We start from the raw sequence: 18,019 nt of genomic DNA on the forward strand, positions 1-18,019 counted from the left end.
CTGCCTCGTCTTTCTGGCTTCTGGCTGGGGGCTGTGGAGGGAGATCCTTCAGGCCACTGGCCACCTTGCTTACAGTTCCCCACAAGAGGGAACTAAGTGTCAAATATACCTTCCAGTGAAGTCTCTCAGTCAGGTGGATGGGAGTACACTGTCCCCCTTCCTTACGGTAACTGGCAGCTGATAATGAAAGAAGAACCCATAGCTGTGCGGTCACCCCTGCCCTCCTCCCCCCCCCACCCCGAACCAATGAGAAGCATCTCCGACCCCAATACCACGTACCCAGCCAGCAGCTCAAAGTTCAGCCCCAGGCTACCTCCCTTTCTAGAAGCCAAAGGGTGAAGGTGTTGCTACAGGTGAACCCTGTGAGCTGAGGCTGGGGGCCCCATCCACATACTCTTGATCCCAGGCCCTGTTTCCCCATAAGCACAAACAGAAAGCCAGCCACTCTGCCTTTATTTCCCCTTGCTGTAGAGATCACAGTAAAAGGGTCTTATGGCCAGGGGGTGGCCACAGGGCTCAGGTGAAGCGTCCTCCACCTTAGCACTCACTTGCACTATCCTCTGCCCTTGCTTCCCCTCTGGGACTGGGCAGCACCAGTCCCTCCGGCCCCAAGTACTGTGGCTTTTTTACTTTCCAAACTAAGAAGCAGATGGATGAATCCTGTACAGAGGGCCAGGCCCATCTGCCACACGATTAGGGTGTTCCAGCTAGGTGCAGGCCACCTCAACACTCTTCTGCAAAAAGGGAACAGTTTCGAAGGCTTCCTCCTGGGGGTGGGGAGAGCTTGGCCAGTAGCACAGTTGTCCTCGTCTGGAGGTTCATTTTTGCCTCAGCTTTTTGATGAAGGACACCTCATCCCGATTCCGGATACCGTAACTGAAAGAGGAGGGCTGTGGTGTGAGGTCTGTTTGTGACTCCTCACCAGAGACTCATGTCAGGGACCAAGAAAGGACAGATAGGAAGAGCACCGTGTCCAGGAAGGTGAGGAAGTGGCAGTGGCCATCGCCCCATAGCCCACACTGTGCCAGCGGGCAGCCTTTCTCCTGCACACACGCTCTCACTGCCCTCCTCTGGCTGTGGGAAGCCCCACCCTGCCACTAGTGAGCAGCGCTCACACCGTGCTTACGCCTCCCGTTCCGGTAGGAAGGGCCCCCAGGAAACTCCTTGCAGGAAGGAGTCAGTCCATCCAGGGACTGTGCTGGTCTTGGTTATTCCCCGGTAAGTGATTTAAGACTCCTCCTTCCGGGGAAGAGGCCCCGGCCCTCTGGCAGGGCTTGGGGAACAAGAGGGCAACACACTAGATGCAGCTCAAAATGTGGCCCCAACTTACTCTCGAAGCTTCTTCCTGTCCTCAGTGAGCTTCTCTCCTGCAGAGGTCAGGTAGTATGTCCTCCACACATAGGACCTGCAAGATTCAGATGGGGATTCAGGTAAACCACAAGCACGGTGACTGGCCAGATGGGATGCAGGGGCTGTGTGTGAGATGAGCTCAAGGTGCTCAATCCTGGGGGCCCAGGGCAGGTGGCCTCTTCTTGGCCTTTCCTGCACCACGTATGCACCGGGCATGAGGTAGCTCTAAGGAAGCACTGCTCTCAACGGGCTGTGTGGGGTGGCTGGGAGCCAAACACACCTTATTAACAAAACAGGCGAATACCAACACACAGGCAACAAGACATCTGACCTAGTGGGAGTGAGGAGAGCACCCACGTAAAGATGGGGTGGGGCTGCTGAAAGCTGCCCCATCCGTAACCAGGGAGACCACTTCCAGCCACTGGAAATGCTATCTAGGTGAGGTGAAAGAGCATGAAAGGGCAGCTGAGGCAGGACTCCCAGGCATGGAGGCAGCCACCACGTCTCCATGCTTGGGACAGGGAGCTCAGACCCCGTTGGCACTTTGCAGCATACAGGCAGCAGGTGCTCGTGCGGCACCAGCCCTTCCTGTGGCTCCACTTACCAGCTGATGTGCTGAATGCCTCCTTCCCGCTCCTGCCTGAGCTGCACGTATCTCTGAATGGCCTTCTTCAGGTCCAGGACCGTGGCATTCTGTACCACAACCACAGCTGCAACACAAAAGGAGAACAGCCATGGCGGGGAGCCACGGCCTCGGATGGCAGGAAAGGAACCCAGAAGCTCTGTCCAGATGGTTTTGGATGGAGATTCAGATCCGGGTAGGGTAGGCTTGTGCTTGCCCCAGTATCCTTGGACGTGGCCCTTGAGTTTCCCACTGAGCAGCCATGTTAGCATCTTGCCTGTGTGAAAACTCAGACTGCATGGTCCAAAAGGAGAAGGGAGCACTTACGCATTATTTCTCCATCCATCTTGCACACTCGGACTGTCATTGCTTGGCCATATTCTAGTGCTATTTGTGAATTGACTTCTTCTAAAGTAACCTACAAAAAGACCAAGGGTGGAAGTGGGATCCCTGCCTCTCTTTACCATCCCAAACAACAACAAAAGAAAGCAAGCTGATAGTGTCCAAAAAGCAGTACCATATATATTTTTTTAATGTTTATTTATTTTTGAGACAGAGACAGAGCATGAATGGGGGAGGGGCAGAGAGAGAGGGAGACACAGAATCGGAAGCAGGCTCCAGGCTCTGAGCCATCAGCCCAGAGCCCAACGCGGGGCTCGAACTCACGGACCGCGAGATCGTGACCTGAGCTGAAGTCGGACGCTCAACCGACTGAGCCACCCAGGCGCCCCAGCAGTACCATATTTTATGAAGAACAAGAAACAAAATTTCTTGCTTGTATGGTAGGGTTTTCCCCAGTTCCACCCACGTGTTTGTATTTAATGTGCAAAGTGGATAGGATCTCGGGAGAAAGAGGAGTGCAGAAACAGGAGGATGAGGATCAGATCCGGGTTCTGGGGCTCGGTAGCAGGAAGAACAATGTCAGTTGAGTCTGAGAGCCCCTAATTACCAGGATTCAGGCCAGGGCCCAGGACAACGTAGACGTGAGTCTACCTTTACCTTTAGCATCCTTGTTATTTTGCTCATATTGGAGTTTTATTTTTTAATTGTATTATTCTTTAGTTGTATTACAATGTTTTATCATTACCGTGTTGTGGTGTCCTGGTAAATCCTGCACACGTGACTCATGTCTACATTGTCCTGGGCCCTGGCCTGAATCCTGGTAATTAGGGGCTCTCAGACTGAACTGACATTGTTCTTCCTGCTACAAGGATTTAAAGACAGGACCGTCCTGAGGCACACTGAAGGCTGATAAGTGAAAACCCATCAATGCTGATCTGGTCTTTACGTAAAATTTCACTGTTTTGTTTATCACAGACTTGTTCACATGACCTTCGAGTTTTTGAAACAGTGTATTAAAAGGTCATATAGCCTGACTTTTTTGTTGTTGTTGTGGTTTGTTTGACCCCTTTAAATTCTGCTCGCCAGGTGAGAGCCTCGTTCGCCCACCCAACCCCCACCTCCATCCCCGCCCCGGTTAAGACCTTCGTTTGAGCCCAGAGGCGCCTTCCCCTAGCTCCCCATCAGGGCCTCCAGAGGTCCGTCAGCGGGAGCACCGCCCGGCGGGGAACGACCCCCGGCGGCTCCCCGCCCGCGCGCACCTGGATCGGTAGATCGCATAGCAGCGGGTCCTGCACGACCATGGCGAGACCCTCCTGGAACACGTCTACCGCCTCGGAGTGTGGCAGCGCCTCCTCTTCGTCCTCATCGTCCTCGGGCGTCTCGGGCCGCACAGCCACCTCCTCCTCCGCCTGCTCCAGGGCGCCTCTTAGTCCCCAGGCACGGCCCGCACTACCTGTTGGGGTACGCGACGGAGGCGGGGCGCGCACCCGCGGGGACAGCAGCCCAGTCACGGGGTTTGCGAGGGGCGGGGCCGCCACGAGGACCAATGAGAAGCGCGAGGCGGCCTGCCGCAGTGCTCACTGGGAACGCGAAATCGGCGTTTCCATTGGTAGGCCGGGGGGTGGGGCGGATTCCCGAACCAATGTGAGCTGGAGACGGGCCTGGTGTCTGTGCCCCGCGGCCGGCCGCGGGGGTTGCCGGTAGGTTGCGGGACCCAGGCGGCCGCCATGCTGCTCTTCTGCCCTGGTTGCGGGAATGGGCTAATCGTGGAAGAGGGACAGCGCTGCCACCGCTTCGCCTGCAACACCTGCCCCTACGTGCACAACATCACCCGCAAGGTGGGGCCCAGAAGCCGGCGCCGAGCCGGGAGCCTCCCGCTTCCCCTCCCACCAGCCCCGAGTCCGCCTTCATGCGCCCTTGCTCTCGCAGCCACTTCCCGTCGGAGGCAGATCCTGTGGTCCCTACCTTGATCCGGCTGTTTGTCCCGCCCCACTGCCGTCACCTTGGGCTCCGTCCAGTCATCTCCTGGCGTTGCAGTCCTAACCTCGCCCTCGGGCTTCAGGCCCGCGCGCGCGTTCCCGCCACTGTATTCACGGCAGCTGCCCGAGTGATCCTGTCAACGTTTAAGTCAGATCAAGTCCGTCCTGTGCTCGAAAAGTCTCAGTATCTCCCCCGCACATTCCCAGGGCCGGGTAGGCTCTGACGCCAGCACCTCCCCGCGACCTTGCAAGTCTGATGGCACGTCCTAATGTACTCTTCGTCCCCAGCAACAGCAGCCTCTTGGAGGAGCCCCCATTGCGCACGTGCTACCCGGCTTTTGCACATGCCTTCTGCTCGGCTTACTTTTTCCCTAGATAACCATGCCACTCGTTGGTCGTGTCTTAAGTGACTGCTGCGTTTAAAACTTCAGCTCCTCCCCCCATTTTGTCCGCCTTCCCTTTTTTATTTTAATCCATCGGACTCCTTGCCCTCTAATATACTTTGTAACTTAGGTGCTTTATCACTACTAGGACATAAGGTGTAAGGAAGGCAGTGATGTTTGTTTTGTACCCTGTTATGCTCTGGTGTGAACCTGGAATGTAGTGAAATAATGCACTCTCTATTATAAGTTGTTGTTTTGCCTTGATGATAACATCCTTATTTATTAGCACGCTTTTACTTTTTAGAAGCAGAGCCCTCCCTCCTTATGTTTGTGTATTACTCTCCCGCAGGGCTGTGTTGTGGGAGTTTAGGATCTGAAACTGGGAAGAGTGAACTCTTAGGTAACCCTGAAATTTCAAGGATGCGTGGTAAAACTTGGGAAGGAAGCCCAATGTGACCTGCTTTGAAAGCCCTCTGGCTGGGCTCCCCAGCCAAGTGGTACGCTTTGGCTTTAGTTGTGTTTCTCTCATTTTGGGTTATGTAGTACCGTTGAAGTGTGAGATCCCACCTGTGCTGTTTTCCTTCCTGCTCTGCGTGTCCTCCAGTCCTCCCACAGATTTTTTTTTCTCACCAGTGACTCTTTCTCTTCTTTTGGGGGGTATCCCAAGCCTGGATCCTCTAAATCCCAATGGCAAGTCCTGCTCTGTGAGAGTAGAAACTGTTTTCTTTTAGTAGCCCTCTCGTCTGCCTTGAAGGAAGTCTGGCGAGACACTTGAGGACAGGTATGGTTTGGTGACCCAGGTTTGTAATGTTCCCTTACTTGGAGCCTGAAGACTTGCTGTTGTTTGTTAGGTAACAAATCGGAAATACCCAAAGCTGAAAGAAGTGGATGACGTGCTTGGTGGAGCAGCGGCCTGGGAGAATGTTGACTCTACTGCAGGTGAGAAGGAACCTTTTCTGGTACTGAGCTGTGGAGAGAGATGAGGCTGCTGAGGCTGCTTACGGTGACACTTCACATGTCCAAGTCAGTGATGTACTTGGAGGAAGTGAGCTTCTAAAAACAGAAAGTGTGTCAATGTTTTCCTTTAATAATTCATTACTAAGACAGACAGTATAGGCACAGACCTAGACTAGAGTCTCAGAGTGACCTCTTCATGTTTGATGACCTTGCTGGGCTCTCTTGACCTTTCTGGGGCTATTCCATATTCCCTGATTATGAGAGCGTGAAGTGAGTCAATCCAACACACTCCATAGCTGTGATGATAGCCACAGTGACAGGACTGAAAGAAGTCAGAGCCTAAGGGAAAAAATTCTGGTGTCGATTTTTAAAAGTTAGTGCCCGAGAGCTTTAAAGTGCTTTTTTTTTTTTCCAATATATGAAATTTATTGTCAAATTGGTTTCCATACGACACCCAGTGCTCATCCCAAAAGGTGCCCTCCTCAATACCCATCACCCACCCTCCCCTCCCTCCCACCCCCCATCAACCCTCAGTTTGTTCTCAGTTTTTAAGAGTCTCTTATGCTTTGGCTCTCTCCCACTCTAACCTCTTTTTTTTTTTTTTCCCTTCCCCTTCCCCATGGGTTTCTGTTAAGTTTCTCAGGATCCACATAAGAGTGAAAACATATGGTATCTGTCTTTCTCTGTATGGCTGATTTCACTTAGCATCACACTCTCCAGTTCCATCCATGTTGCTACAAAGGGCCATATTTCGTTCTTTCTCATTCTCTTTCTCATTGCCCTGTGTACTCCATTGTGTATATAAACCACAATTTCTTTATCCATTCATCAGTTGATGGACATTTAGGCTCTTTCCATAATTTGGCTATTGTTGAGAGTGCTGCTGTAGACATTGGGGTACAAGTGCCCCTATGCATCAGTACTCCTGTATCCCTTGGGTAAATTCCTAGCAGTGCTATTGCTGGGTCATAGGGTAGGTCTATTTTTAATTTTTTGAGGAACCTCCACACTGTTTTCCAGAGTGGCTGCACCAATTTGCATTCCCACCAACAGTGCAAGAGAGTTCCCGTAAAGCGCTTTTTTTAAGGTTTGTTTCATATCTGATAGAGGTAAACATGAGCAAGGAAGGAAAGAGGAGAGCCCTAGACACGCCTGTACTTAGTAGAGGAAGAGCCAACTCCTGCTTAGTACCGTCTTTTTTTCCCCCTGGAAGAACATCCAAATTTGATAGGGTAACATTAGCATTGGCAGAATTTGTCAAAAGGAGATGAATTGTGTACCTAGTGTTCAAAATGGTGTTTGAGAGTGTTTGAAGGTGTTATGAAGAGTAGGGTCAGTTTCTCAAAGTGAAATAGCTTTGCCTTGAGGCACTTTGCAAAGGTGTGGGGTGTGTGGTGAGATCTTCATAAGAATAGCCTGAGGAGCTGTTGCCAAAAGGGATCCCTAAATTGTCTCTCTTTTTTTTTTAAGTTTATTTATTTGTTTTGAGAGAGAGAGAGAGAGAGAGAGAGAGAGAGAGAGAGAGAGAGAGAGAGAGAATAGGGGAGGGACAGACAGAGAAGGAGAGAGAGAATCCCAAGCAGGCTCTGTGTTGTCAGCACAGAGCCCCACACAGGGCTCAAACTCACGAACCGTGAGATCAGGACCTGAGGCGCCCCTGGATCCCTAAATGTAAGGGGAAGTGGACTCATCATACACTGGGGGCTCCTCTGGGAAGATGAGAAGGCGCTGGTGATGGAAACGCACTCAGAAGATGCTTCAGGGAGTGGACCTCATAACGCACATGGTGGCCATGAGTCAATTTTCATGTTACATTTCCAACCAGTCTTCAGCCAGATTAGAAAAGAAAAATGGGACCCCCGGAAGGATGGAAGAGTGTTTTCCGAGTCGTAGGTATCCTCAGTTCCCTCAGTGTGAGAGCATAGGGGGAATGTTGCCACTAACTGTAGCCTTAAATCATGGTACAAGGTATCCTAGGCAAAGGGTCCCAGATGAATGCAGTGGGAGGAGGGTCTTTGCTGCCTTTCCACAACACCTCCTCTTAAGCGGTGTGTTTTGGTCATTAACATCATTTTTTTTAATAATGTGAGTCACTTGTTTTTTCTTGTTGCCAGAGTCCTGCCCGAAATGCGAGCATCCTCGTGCCTATTTCATGCAGCTTCAGACCCGCTCTGCAGATGAGCCAATGACCACTTTCTACAAATGCTGCAATGCTCAGTGTGGACACCGCTGGAGGGACTAGGGCCAGGCTGGCCCAGCTGTGTCAGTGTCTGCTCACCTTGTTCTCCAGGGTAAATTCCCAGTCGGGAGTGTGAACTGGGTCCTGAGTTTTTGCTGGTGTGGCAGAAAGCTAACCCTTTTAGGGTAGCTGCCCAGGATGTCAGCAAATTAGCCTATCTGCCAATGAGCAGGTGAGCTCATTTATGTCCAGGGAGATTTTGTTTGTGGGGGGAAGCGTATCCATAACGTAGTGTACTCTATCTGTGGTCCTGTTGGTTTATCTTTTACATGAATTGGGTAATTGGTATTCTCTCACCACCAGCTCTCTGAGATATGTACCCTGTTTGCACAACTGATAAAGTTTTACAATTTAGTCCATTAGATGTCCCTAAGTACCTAACTGTTCATTGCAAACTTAATCACAGTCTGTTGTGAATATTTAATTAAAACGGAAAACCCAATACTACTTTTTCAGTGTTTTAAATGCCTTGAGAAGTAGACATCAAACAACTGCCATACTTAGGGCTTTCCTGGTCACAAAATTGCTCATAACGTGGATTTCAATGTATCATTTCTGTTCTTGTTTCCTAGGATTGCAGTAAATGTATTAGATAGAGTGTTTTTATATTTTCTTTCATCTTTCCAGTTGCAAAAGAAAAAGGACACCTCAGACTAGATGGGGACAGGATGGCAGTTTGTGGATGGATAAGTTTCTTTCTCAGGACCTCAGACTTAATTATTTTTCCAAATCTCTCTCTTTTTTTTTTTTCTTTTGTTAAAGTTTATTCATTTATTTAGAGAGAGAGAGAGAGCGAGCGAGCACACGCGCCATGAACTGGGGAGGGGCAGATCCCCAGCAGGGAACCTGACGTGGGGCTCAATCTCACAAACCATGATCATGACCTTGAGCCAAAATTAAGAGTTGGATGTTCAACTGAGTCACCCAGGCACCCCTTCCAAATCTCTTAATAATAAAGTCTCACTTGTGAAATCTTGAGCTATAAATTTATGCCTCTAAGACAGATTTGTACTTTTTTTGAGACTTGGTATCTTTCCCAGAAGTGATTAATCTTTAAGTTTGACACGATGGTTTTCTTTTTGCCATGACACACAGGCCAGGTCCTGAGCCCATCGTCTCTGATTGGTTAGATTCTAAAACAGCTTGTTCTGGTTGTACCAATGTGATTTTATAACGTGGGTGGCACCTTTAGTATCTCCTACGTATGCCATCAGTTTTATTTCCTCAGATCTTCTCTGTGTGTTTGCTGTTGGGTCAGTGGTGAATATCGTGTGCGCTGATGTTAGCCTGCATGTCCGCTTAGCTGGGAGACCTCAGTCAAATCGCTGAACCTCTGCCTTTATTTTGTCATGTGCAAAATGGTGGTAATGATTGTCAATTTCAGGGGTTTACAGACTCTTTCTGTAGAGGGCCAGGTAGTAAATACACTTTATGGGGCAAGAATCAAAATCTAGGAAAAGAAACTTTCGTAATTTTTTTATAGACTAAATTCAAAATGTAACTGTGGTAATTGAGTACAGCATTTTATAATGGTGGTCTACTGATGAAAAGAATAGATATCATTTTGCTTGACTTGGGTTCAAAGGTAGCATTTCTTGTCATCAAAGCAGATTACAAATATGCATCTGGTAAAGCTGGTTAAGTGCCTGAGAGCAAGTGAAGTTAACTGTTGATGTTACCAGTAGATTGAATAGAGTCAATACTGATGAGAGACACAATTTCCACAAAGGATTTGCCGTATTACGCTTTAGCAGGTTCTAATCCGTGTTCTACTGAATTAGTGTTTTCTCAACTTTGAAAATATTCGTGTTTGCAGTTGTTGGGCTGTTCCACAGACCATGCATACAGGCTAATTCTTCAGTTGCTTCTCAGCTCAGTGCTGAGGCATTGACTCGTGGAAGAAACAGTTGAGCAGAATCAGTAACATCTGTGGATTCATCATGATTCAAGGAGAATTACTTCAAATCATTTTCCTCATTAAAAAAAATTTTTTTTAAGTTTATTGATTTTGAGAGAGAGTGTGCGAGCGGGAGAGGGGCAGAGAGGGAGGGAGGGAGAGAATCCCAAGCAGGCCCCGCGCTGCCAGTGTCAGGCCCGACGTGGGGCTTGATCTCATGATGGTGAGATCCTGACCCAAGCCGAGATCAAAAGTCCGATGTTTAACTGACTGAGCTACCTTGGTGCCCCTCATTTGCCTCATTTTTGTTTGACTATTGCTGTTGCTTTCAGTGTCTTTAGGTTTTAGAACAACTGTTTTCCAAAACGCCTATAGTCTTACATTCATTTTCTCTGGACCTGACTTCTTCAGCTGCTGCAATTAAATGCAAGTCATTGTCAGAAAGTGGTTTTCCTGGCTTGGTTAACAAATGAGGCATTAAGTAATTTAATATGGTTGCTTCATTTTTGTATTTCGTTTTTTTGAAGAAATTCTGTGGTGTATGGAGAATAGTGCCAGTGACTTAGTGCTTAGGCTGATAATGTTGACCAGCTGAGGTGTCATTGCATCCTAAACAGCCCTTTGCCATCCAATTGATGATGAAATAATCTACACTGTGCCTTGAAAATGTGACATTCAGCGTCCACTTTTCTTGTTTTGTAATGATGGAGATGCACTGCTACTAGGTTAAGGAAAAAAAGAGAATATATAGGGCTGCTTCATAGTTAGGACTCTGACTAATCCTAGTGATTTTCCAGAACTCTCCTTGGCTTCCTCCTATCACCCAGGAAGGGCACTGTGTTGACTTTCACTGATGTCCTCTCTTACCTGTTTTCCTAGTACTTTGCACTGTTACGATGCATTCTTTTTATTTAAGTTACTGTGTTTGGGGCACCTGGACGACTCAGTTGGCTGAGTGTCTGATTCTTGATTTCAGCTGAGGTCATGATCCCAGGGTCATGGGATTGAGCCCCAAGTCAGGCTCCATGCCAGCGTGGAGCCTGCTTAAGATTCTCTCTCTCCCTCTGCCCCTCTCCCCTGCTCATGAACTTGCATTCTCTCTTGAAAATAAAATAAGTAATTAATAGATAGATAGATAGATAGATAAGAATAATAATACAAAATGAGAGGGGCATTTGGGTGGCTCAGTCGGTTAAGTGTCTGACTTCTGCTCAGGTCACGATCTCACGGTTTGTGAGTTTGAGCCCCGCGTCGGACTCTGTGCTGACAGCTCAGAGCCTGGAGCTTGCTCCGGATTCTGTGTCTCCCTCTCTCTCTGCCCCTCCCCTGCTCGTGCTGTGTCTGTCTCTCAAAAACAAATAAATGTCATAAAAAAAATGAGATACTGTATTTTTCTCATATACTTTCCTTGTGGTTCTTTTTTATAGTGGGTGTCTCTCCTCCCATATTTCCTGTTTATCCGTTGGAACCATATTTTCCTTTACATCTTCGAGCATAGTTAGAGTAGCTGCTTTAAAACCTGCGCTGTTTCCAACAACTTAGTCCTGGGAGTCTGTGTGCATTGATTACCTTTCTTCTTAAGTGTGGATCACGTAATTCTGTTCTTATGTCTAATGCTCTTGGATTCATCTTGGAAATTATGAATGATATAGACCATAGATACTAGATTCTGTTATGTTTCTCTGGAGAGTGTTGATTTTTTAATTTATATATAAAGCAGAGCGTAAACTTTGTGTCTCTGAGGTAGGCAGCCGCTGAAACTTCTGTTCAGGCTGTTTAACCTTAGCTGGGCTGTTTAGAGTTGGCCTGTATACATACAGTTCAGAGGGTCATCCAGAGATTTTGGTATAGTGTATATATGTCTGTCTGTCTGTCTGTCTGTACATATGTAGAGTTTAGATATAGAATTTGGTGCTCTCCTCTCTAGCTTTTTTTCCTTCCAGGATTTCCTCCTCTTCCAGCTTTTGTGGTCTCTACCTTAGGGGTCATGGTGTGGATGGTGTGGTCTGCTGGACTTAAGGTAGCAAATCCTAGTTTCAACAAGGTGAGAGAGGGACCCTGACAGAGAGAAGGAAGCTCTCTTTCTAAGGATACTAGAGAAGCTTCAGTCAGTATACACATATGTGCTTGTCGTACGGAAGATGTGGGCCAAGCTGATTAAATTTTAAAGTGGAAAGATGTATGATTTATGTTTCTGGCCATTCCTAAGGTGTTGTGTGAGCTGGAGCCTTTGAGCTCATCTCTCTGTGGGTCCTGGTGTCCTCAGACCCCAGAGCTGTAGCTCTGGGGTATCTGGAACTTGCCCAAGATGTTTTGATGCACAGAGCACACACATGCACGTTGAACTGTGACCTTATTTGGTACCCCAAGGAGCATAGACCCGATAAGTAAATGAAAAGATGCATATCTTCACTAATAATCAGTGAAGTGTAAATGAAAGCAACCTCGAGGTATCTTTGCCTATCAGACAGGCAAAGATTTAAAAGATTGATAATGTACACGGCTGGCGACAGGCATTCTTACATTTCTGTTGTGAGTAGAAGTTGGTACGTTTTTGGAATGTCACTTGGCAGGATCAGTATTTTTAAATGCTGAACCTAAGACCCCCACAGTTCCACCTCTAGCAATTATTATTTTTTTTTTAGTGTTCATTTATTTTTGAGAGAGAGAGAGAGAGAGAGAGAGAATGAACGGGGGAAGGGTAGAGAGAGAGGGAGACAACAGAATCCAAAGTGAGCTCCAGGCTCTGGGCTGTCAGCACAGAGCCTGACGTGGCGTTTGAGCCCACAAACCGTGAGATCATGACCTGAGCTGAAGTCAGACGCTTAACCAATTGAGCCACCCAGGCACCCCTTACCTCTAGCAATGATTTGTATAGAAGTACTCATTCTGATGAGTTAAGGTCCATGCCCAGACTTGTTCACTGCCTTGTTTAAAGTTGCATATGTGCACTGGAAATTAATATAATGGTATATATCTCAAGAAACAAAAAACATATAGGCAGCAATCCACAGGTCCGTCAGCGGGATTATTGAGCCATGGCATGTGCTACCCTTAAAGGCATATGAAAGGCTTTTATGTGCTGACCTAGAAGGATGTTGAGAATAGCCAGAGGAACAAAGAGCCTGCAAAGCTCAGCACAGTGTGAATTCATTAAAAATGTCCTGGGTGGCTCAGTCGGTTAAGCATCCATTTTGGCTCGGGTCATGATCTCTCAGTTCGTGGGTTCGAGCCCCGTGTCGGGCTCTGTGCTGACAGCTCAGAGCCTGGATCCTGCTTCAGATTCTGTGTCTCCCTCTCTCTCTGCCCCTCCCCTGCTCACACTCTCTCTTTCTCTCTCTCTCTCAAAAATAAATAAACATTGAAAATAAAAAATCTTTAAAAATGTCCATTTGTTTGAGCTTCAGCTTTGTCTGGAAGGACTTGTGCCTAACGTCTCGCAGAGGCTCCCTCTGGGGTGAAATAAAGGGGAGTCTTGTTCTTACTTTTCTTTTGTATCATTTGTTTTTCTTTAACTGAGAAGATAATTAATTTTGTGTTTAACAATCTCTCCAGTGGTGTTTCTCGGGAGGAATGCAGCAGGCACTCCACCAATCAAAGGTCGAATCACCAAAGCCTACCTTTGGTGTCATGGGGAAAGAAGGATCATCCCACCTTCTAGTTCCCGGGTTTATGATTAGTGGTAGCAGTTGTCTCTCAACCCCACTGGGGACAGCTGCTCTGATCTGCATCGTGGTTTCAGATGTGGGCGGCCTGTGTCAGCCTGCCGTGGGAGGCTCACGTCACTGCTCACTGCAGTTATATCCTGAATCAGGCAGAGAGACTTCGCTGCAAACGCAGGAGCGGTCACCTCCAGGTCTGGAGGTTGGTGGGGGGGGGGGGCCCTCCGACTTGCCATGGGACCCAGCAGATGCATCTGGGAAGGTGAGTCTGTGATTTGGACTTCTCAACACTCAAGTCAGCATGAGTGGATGGCAGAGAGTGGCAGACAGCAGGCCATCCCTGGGCCCTGGGAGGAGCCTGTGGATGGACTTTGAAGCGGTTGGGAGCATCGCCCTAGTTTTACCTCCTCGGGTGTCCTGGTCTTGGATGTCTCCAAGAGACAGCATGTTGGCAGTATTTGCTGAAGAATGACAGGCTATCACTACCTGGCCTGAGTACCATTGGGCAGAGGGAAGGATCTGAGTTTGTCACGTTGAGTTTTAGGTATGGAAGACTTTGCTTCCTCAATAACTGAGCGAGGGGTGGTTCTGGGGCCAGATGGTCTGAGATTGCGATGGCCATGAGTGGAGATGAAGACCAGGCCCTGCGGCTGGCAAAACCTCTTCAAACCCCTATGCCCTTGGGGGGCCTTCGGGCAGAAGAGAAGCCAGAGTCTTGGGATCGCCCCTTTGGAGCTATGGGTGGCAGCACGTGAGGGTGGGGTTCCAGAAGGAGGATCAACTCTGCCAAGCAGAAGAAGGGGAGATGAGGATTTGTGCTCAAGTAACATCCAGAGTCCTGCTCCCAGGGGCCCAAAGCGTCAACACCATTTAAAGGCAAGGTCAGTGTCTGTAGGGAGATTCGGGATGCATTTCTTACCCTGTTGGGGCTAGGTGCAGGGGCACAACATAAATCAGACAGTGTCTCACCCTGGAAGAGCCTTGTGTAAAGAGGCAGCTTAGCAGTGAGCTTTGCTGACATGGCCGCAAAGGTGCTATGAGGGAGTTTCTGGGCAGAGGAGGTCAGTTAACACGTGCAGGAAGAGAAGGCGCATCGTTTTGCTGCATTTAACCCCCAGGCCCCCCAAAGAGAACTGTATCAACACCCTTATTCTGTGCTGCTCCCACAGCACTACCTGCTACCCTGCTTCTGTCATGAGCTGACTGGCTTTGCTTTGTCATGTCTGGTCTGGCCAGAGAGACCCTAGGGAGCTTGGGGAGTGCTTCATGAAGGAAGGGGCATGTGATACAGAAGGAAGTCGGGCAGAGGAGACAGTGTGAGGTGGATTAGACCAGCAGGAGACCTAGAGTGAGTTCCATTTTTAAAAAATATATACATATAGTCTGGGAGCCTGGATGGCTCAGTTGGTTAAGCATCCGACTGTTGGTTTTATCTCAGGTAATGATCTCACAGTTGATACACGGAGCCCCATGTTGGGGCCTGTACTGGGTGTGGAGTCTGCTCGGGATTCTCTCTCTCGCTCCCTCTCTCTGCCCCTCCCTTGCTCACTCGCACGCTCTCTCGCTCGCTCGCTCTCTCCCCCCTCCCTCCCCCCAAATAAATAAATAAGTAAACTTAAAAAAATAAAAATATAGACTGTTTAAGAGGGGACACTAAGTGGATGCAGTAATCTGCATGAAGCCAGCTTGGAGGATGGTCTGCAGGCACCCTCATCTGGCAGGGATTCCTCTGGCATCAGGTGAGTGCTCGGGGTGTGAGGGCCAGGGAAGGTGAGGGTCTGAGTCTGTCTGGAAACCTTTCCCTGCAGCATACTTCCTTGTGGCAGCGTGTGAAGGTTCTGATGCAGGAGTCCAGCTATAAGGCAGCCCTTAACTTGGTGGCGGGCCAGGAAACCGGGGCAGGAAATCTGGGAGGCCCTAGTGGTCAGACCTCATGGACTTGACCCTGAGGAGGGTCATGGAGGAGATGTGTCCTGAGAAGGGACCAGAGTGCTTGTGGGCTGAAGGCGGTGGCCGCAGACCTGATGGGGGAGGGGCAGGGCAAGACTGTCTCGAGGGGCAGATGCTGGCTTCCCTCCTCCTGCTCTGACAGCCATCCTGTGAGATGGTCCGGGGTTGTCTGAGCTGTGATTAGATCTCCCTCGTGTCATCCCAGTGCCTGTTCCAGGACCACGGAGTATGCGGATGGGGGTTTCTACACTGCCTGGCCCAGTTTCTGTTGTCAAGGACGTGGGTAGCCCAGAGGAGACAGAGGCCAGTGGTGCCCAGGCTTTCGTGGCAACTGGCTGGACACATGCTAAGAACAGAGGTGCCAGGTGCCAGGTGTGGGGCGGCACGCCACCCTGCCCAGCTCACTTTGTAGAGACAGAAGCATTCTCTGTGGGAAGAGTTCTCGGAGGAGAAGCAGGGACCATCCCCCCAGGTGGCCCTGCATAGGTCTCCGCTGCTCCCACAGGGTGGGTCCTGGCCCTGGTAGCTCTCAGCTGTCCCTGCTCTGGGGCCTGTTGAGCTTGGAGCCACCCCACCCTGTGCTCTCGAACCATCTGGGATGGTCTGGCAGAGCTGGCCCAATTCCGCGTAGACGGAGGGCTCCTTCCACTGGGGCCTGGGTTAGCTCTTCAGCTTGAAGTGGCTGCTGTGCCTCAGGCCCCCCGACCTGATGCTCGCTCTGATCCTGTCACTACACACCCTGACCGTGGGCTGTTGTCCGGCTGCTTCCCCGTCTCCACCCAATCACTGTGCAGGAGGGGACAGACGCTGGGGGGGGGGGGGTAAACTCGCTACAGCCTCCCATGCTGTGGCTGGTGCTGCTAGGTGACACTGCTTGCTAGGAAAGGGTGCAGTCTTCCTGAGCATGGATCTTAACAGGGGTCAGTCCTGTGGGTACATGGCTAGGCTGCTGGGGTGTTGGGGTGGTGTCTGCCCCCCTGCGTGTGTGCAGGCTCCTTCAAGGTTTACGTGCTGTGGTCTGTGCTGCTTTTTTGCCTCCTTATCACCCATCAGGCTTGCATAACCAGGCTGGCCCTGCTTCCTGCTTAGGAACTATCAGTGCACCATCTGGAGCTACAAATAGGGTGATAGGAAGTCAACAGCCTCCCAGCACCCAGGCACTTGTGAACACCCAGTCCCTTCGTCTCCAGCTTACCCCTGGTCCCCCCAGGGATCCTGGCACTCCTCTCTTGGGGTGCTCTCCTTCGCAGGACCGGCACCTTCTAAACGGGGATGCGATCGACAGAGCTTAGGGAGTGCAGTTTTGTCAAAAGGACACGCCACTGCGATCCTCCTACCTAATCCTGGGTCTTTGGGATGGGTCTTTGTTTAAGGAGACAGGATGTGTAGACGTTGGCTGTGTGACCCTGGGCAAGGCATTTCCCCTCCTTGGGACTCAGCTTGCTTGTCTGTGTGTAGGGACGGTCTTTCTACCTCACAGGGCTGCTGTGGGAACTCAAGTGTATGAGGCAAGCAACGCAGTCGGCACAAAGTTACCCTTACCCTGCCTTCCTTGCACGACAGGACCTGGGCCCAGCAACAGGGGGCTGTATTGGCAGAGGATGCCTGTCCCAGAGAAGAAACGTGTAGGCAGACTCAGACACATAGCTGGTTCAGAGTCCAGAACCCACCAGAAGATCTGGGTTGGAGGGCATCATGCTATATGCTGTAGCCACGAATCTTTGGTCTGGCCAATGTATCTTTCTGAGCTTCAGTTTCTTATGGGAGCAGCTCAGGCAGTGGTGTCCAATCCCTGTCATGAGACATGGTGAGGATATTGGTGGTGACCCACTCAGAGCTGTCAGTGAGGAGCACACTCCATAGGGAGTGGACCTCATGGGGAGCATGCCTCACAGGGGGAGCCCTCACGGTGAGCACCTATCAGGGGGGTTCTCCCCACAGAGAGCAGCCCTCATGGTGAGTGTCCCCAGGGGGGTGCTCTCAGCCCAGTTCCTTGCAGGATGGACCTTGGAGACTGAGGCCCTGATGCGGGAGTTGAGTACCTGGCTCCTGATCTGCACGTGCATCAGCCCTTGGGTTGGCTTGGGAGTCTCCATCCACGGGGAAGGAGGAGGTGAGGGCTGGGCACTGGTGTCTGTGTGAGGCCAGGGGGTGGAGGACTTGGGGGGCAGGGCTGTCATCTGTCTCACTCCCCAGGGAAGGCTTTGGCTCGAGCCGTGCTTGGGGCTGTCCTCCAGGGACCAGCCTGGACTTCATTCCCACCCATGCACCATGGGTCAGAGCCCATCACCTCCCAGCCCTGCCCTTGATGCATTGTCCTGGGATCATTCTCAGGGGACTGCCCTGTCAGAGTGTCAGCTGCTAGGTACTAATCCTGCCCTGAAGCAGCCGTCGTGAGCTCCCAAACGTCACCGTTCCCAGGGCTCGGGGCTGGATCTTTCATCTGCCTCAACAACAACATCCTAAGGATCGACTGCCACTGGTCGGCTGTAGAGCTGGGTCAGGGCCCCAGTCCCTGGCTCCTCTTTACCAGGTGAGGCTGGAGGGCCGGGCCCACCTGGGCAGGGGCCAGGGGCCAGCGGTGAGAATGGGTCCCCGTGATAGCAGCAGTAGGGGCTGGGCTGGTGCAGTGGCCCCT

The 18,019-nt window shown here is 50.3% G+C and overlaps 3 protein-coding genes across 7 annotated transcripts in view; 2 read left to right on the forward strand and 1 right to left on the reverse strand.

Annotated features, from left to right (window-relative positions):
• Positions 1–436: 436 nt before the first annotated feature.
• SNRNP25 (small nuclear ribonucleoprotein U11/U12 subunit 25) lies at positions 437–4,417 on the reverse strand. Its single transcript, XM_006942536.4, has 6 exons — positions 4,280–4,417; positions 3,574–3,767; positions 2,300–2,390; positions 1,955–2,060; positions 1,331–1,405; positions 437–876 (listed from the first exon to the last, which is right to left on the reverse strand). The coding sequence occupies exons 2-6, from the start codon at positions 3,613–3,615 to the stop codon at positions 819–821; spliced, it is 372 nt and encodes a 123-aa protein (XP_006942598.2). The 5' UTR covers positions 3,616–3,767; positions 4,280–4,417; the 3' UTR covers positions 437–818.
• On the forward strand, positions 3,969–8,314 carry POLR3K (RNA polymerase III subunit K). Its single transcript, XM_003998975.6, has 3 exons — positions 3,969–4,152; positions 5,528–5,615; positions 7,748–8,314. Exons 1-3 carry the CDS (start codon positions 4,042–4,044, stop codon positions 7,873–7,875), a joined length of 327 nt encoding a protein of 108 aa, XP_003999024.1. The 5' UTR covers positions 3,969–4,041; the 3' UTR covers positions 7,876–8,314.
• Positions 8,315–13,039: 4,725 nt separating this feature from the next.
• The window catches only part of IL9R (interleukin 9 receptor), a 45,185-nt gene continuing 40,205 nt past the window's right edge, over positions 13,040–18,019 (forward strand). For 2 of the 5 annotated variants that reach the window (XM_045047383.1, XM_045047381.1), the window contains exons 1-2: positions 14,990–17,494; positions 17,803–17,914. In XM_045047383.1, coding sequence (XP_044903318.1) covers positions 17,257–17,494; positions 17,803–17,914 — 350 coding nt within the window. In that variant the 5' untranslated portion in view covers positions 14,990–17,256. Of the gene's footprint in view, positions 14,313–14,987; positions 17,495–17,802; positions 17,915–18,019 lie in introns of those variants that run through there. The other 3 variants (XM_045047382.1, XM_023246459.2, XM_023246460.2) reach the window with 3 other exon arrangements.

This window comes from Felis catus, chromosome E3 (genome assembly GCF_018350175.1).
Source record: "Felis catus isolate Fca126 chromosome E3, F.catus_Fca126_mat1.0, whole genome shotgun sequence".
Taxonomy (NCBI): Eukaryota; Metazoa; Chordata; class Mammalia; order Carnivora; family Felidae; genus Felis; species Felis catus.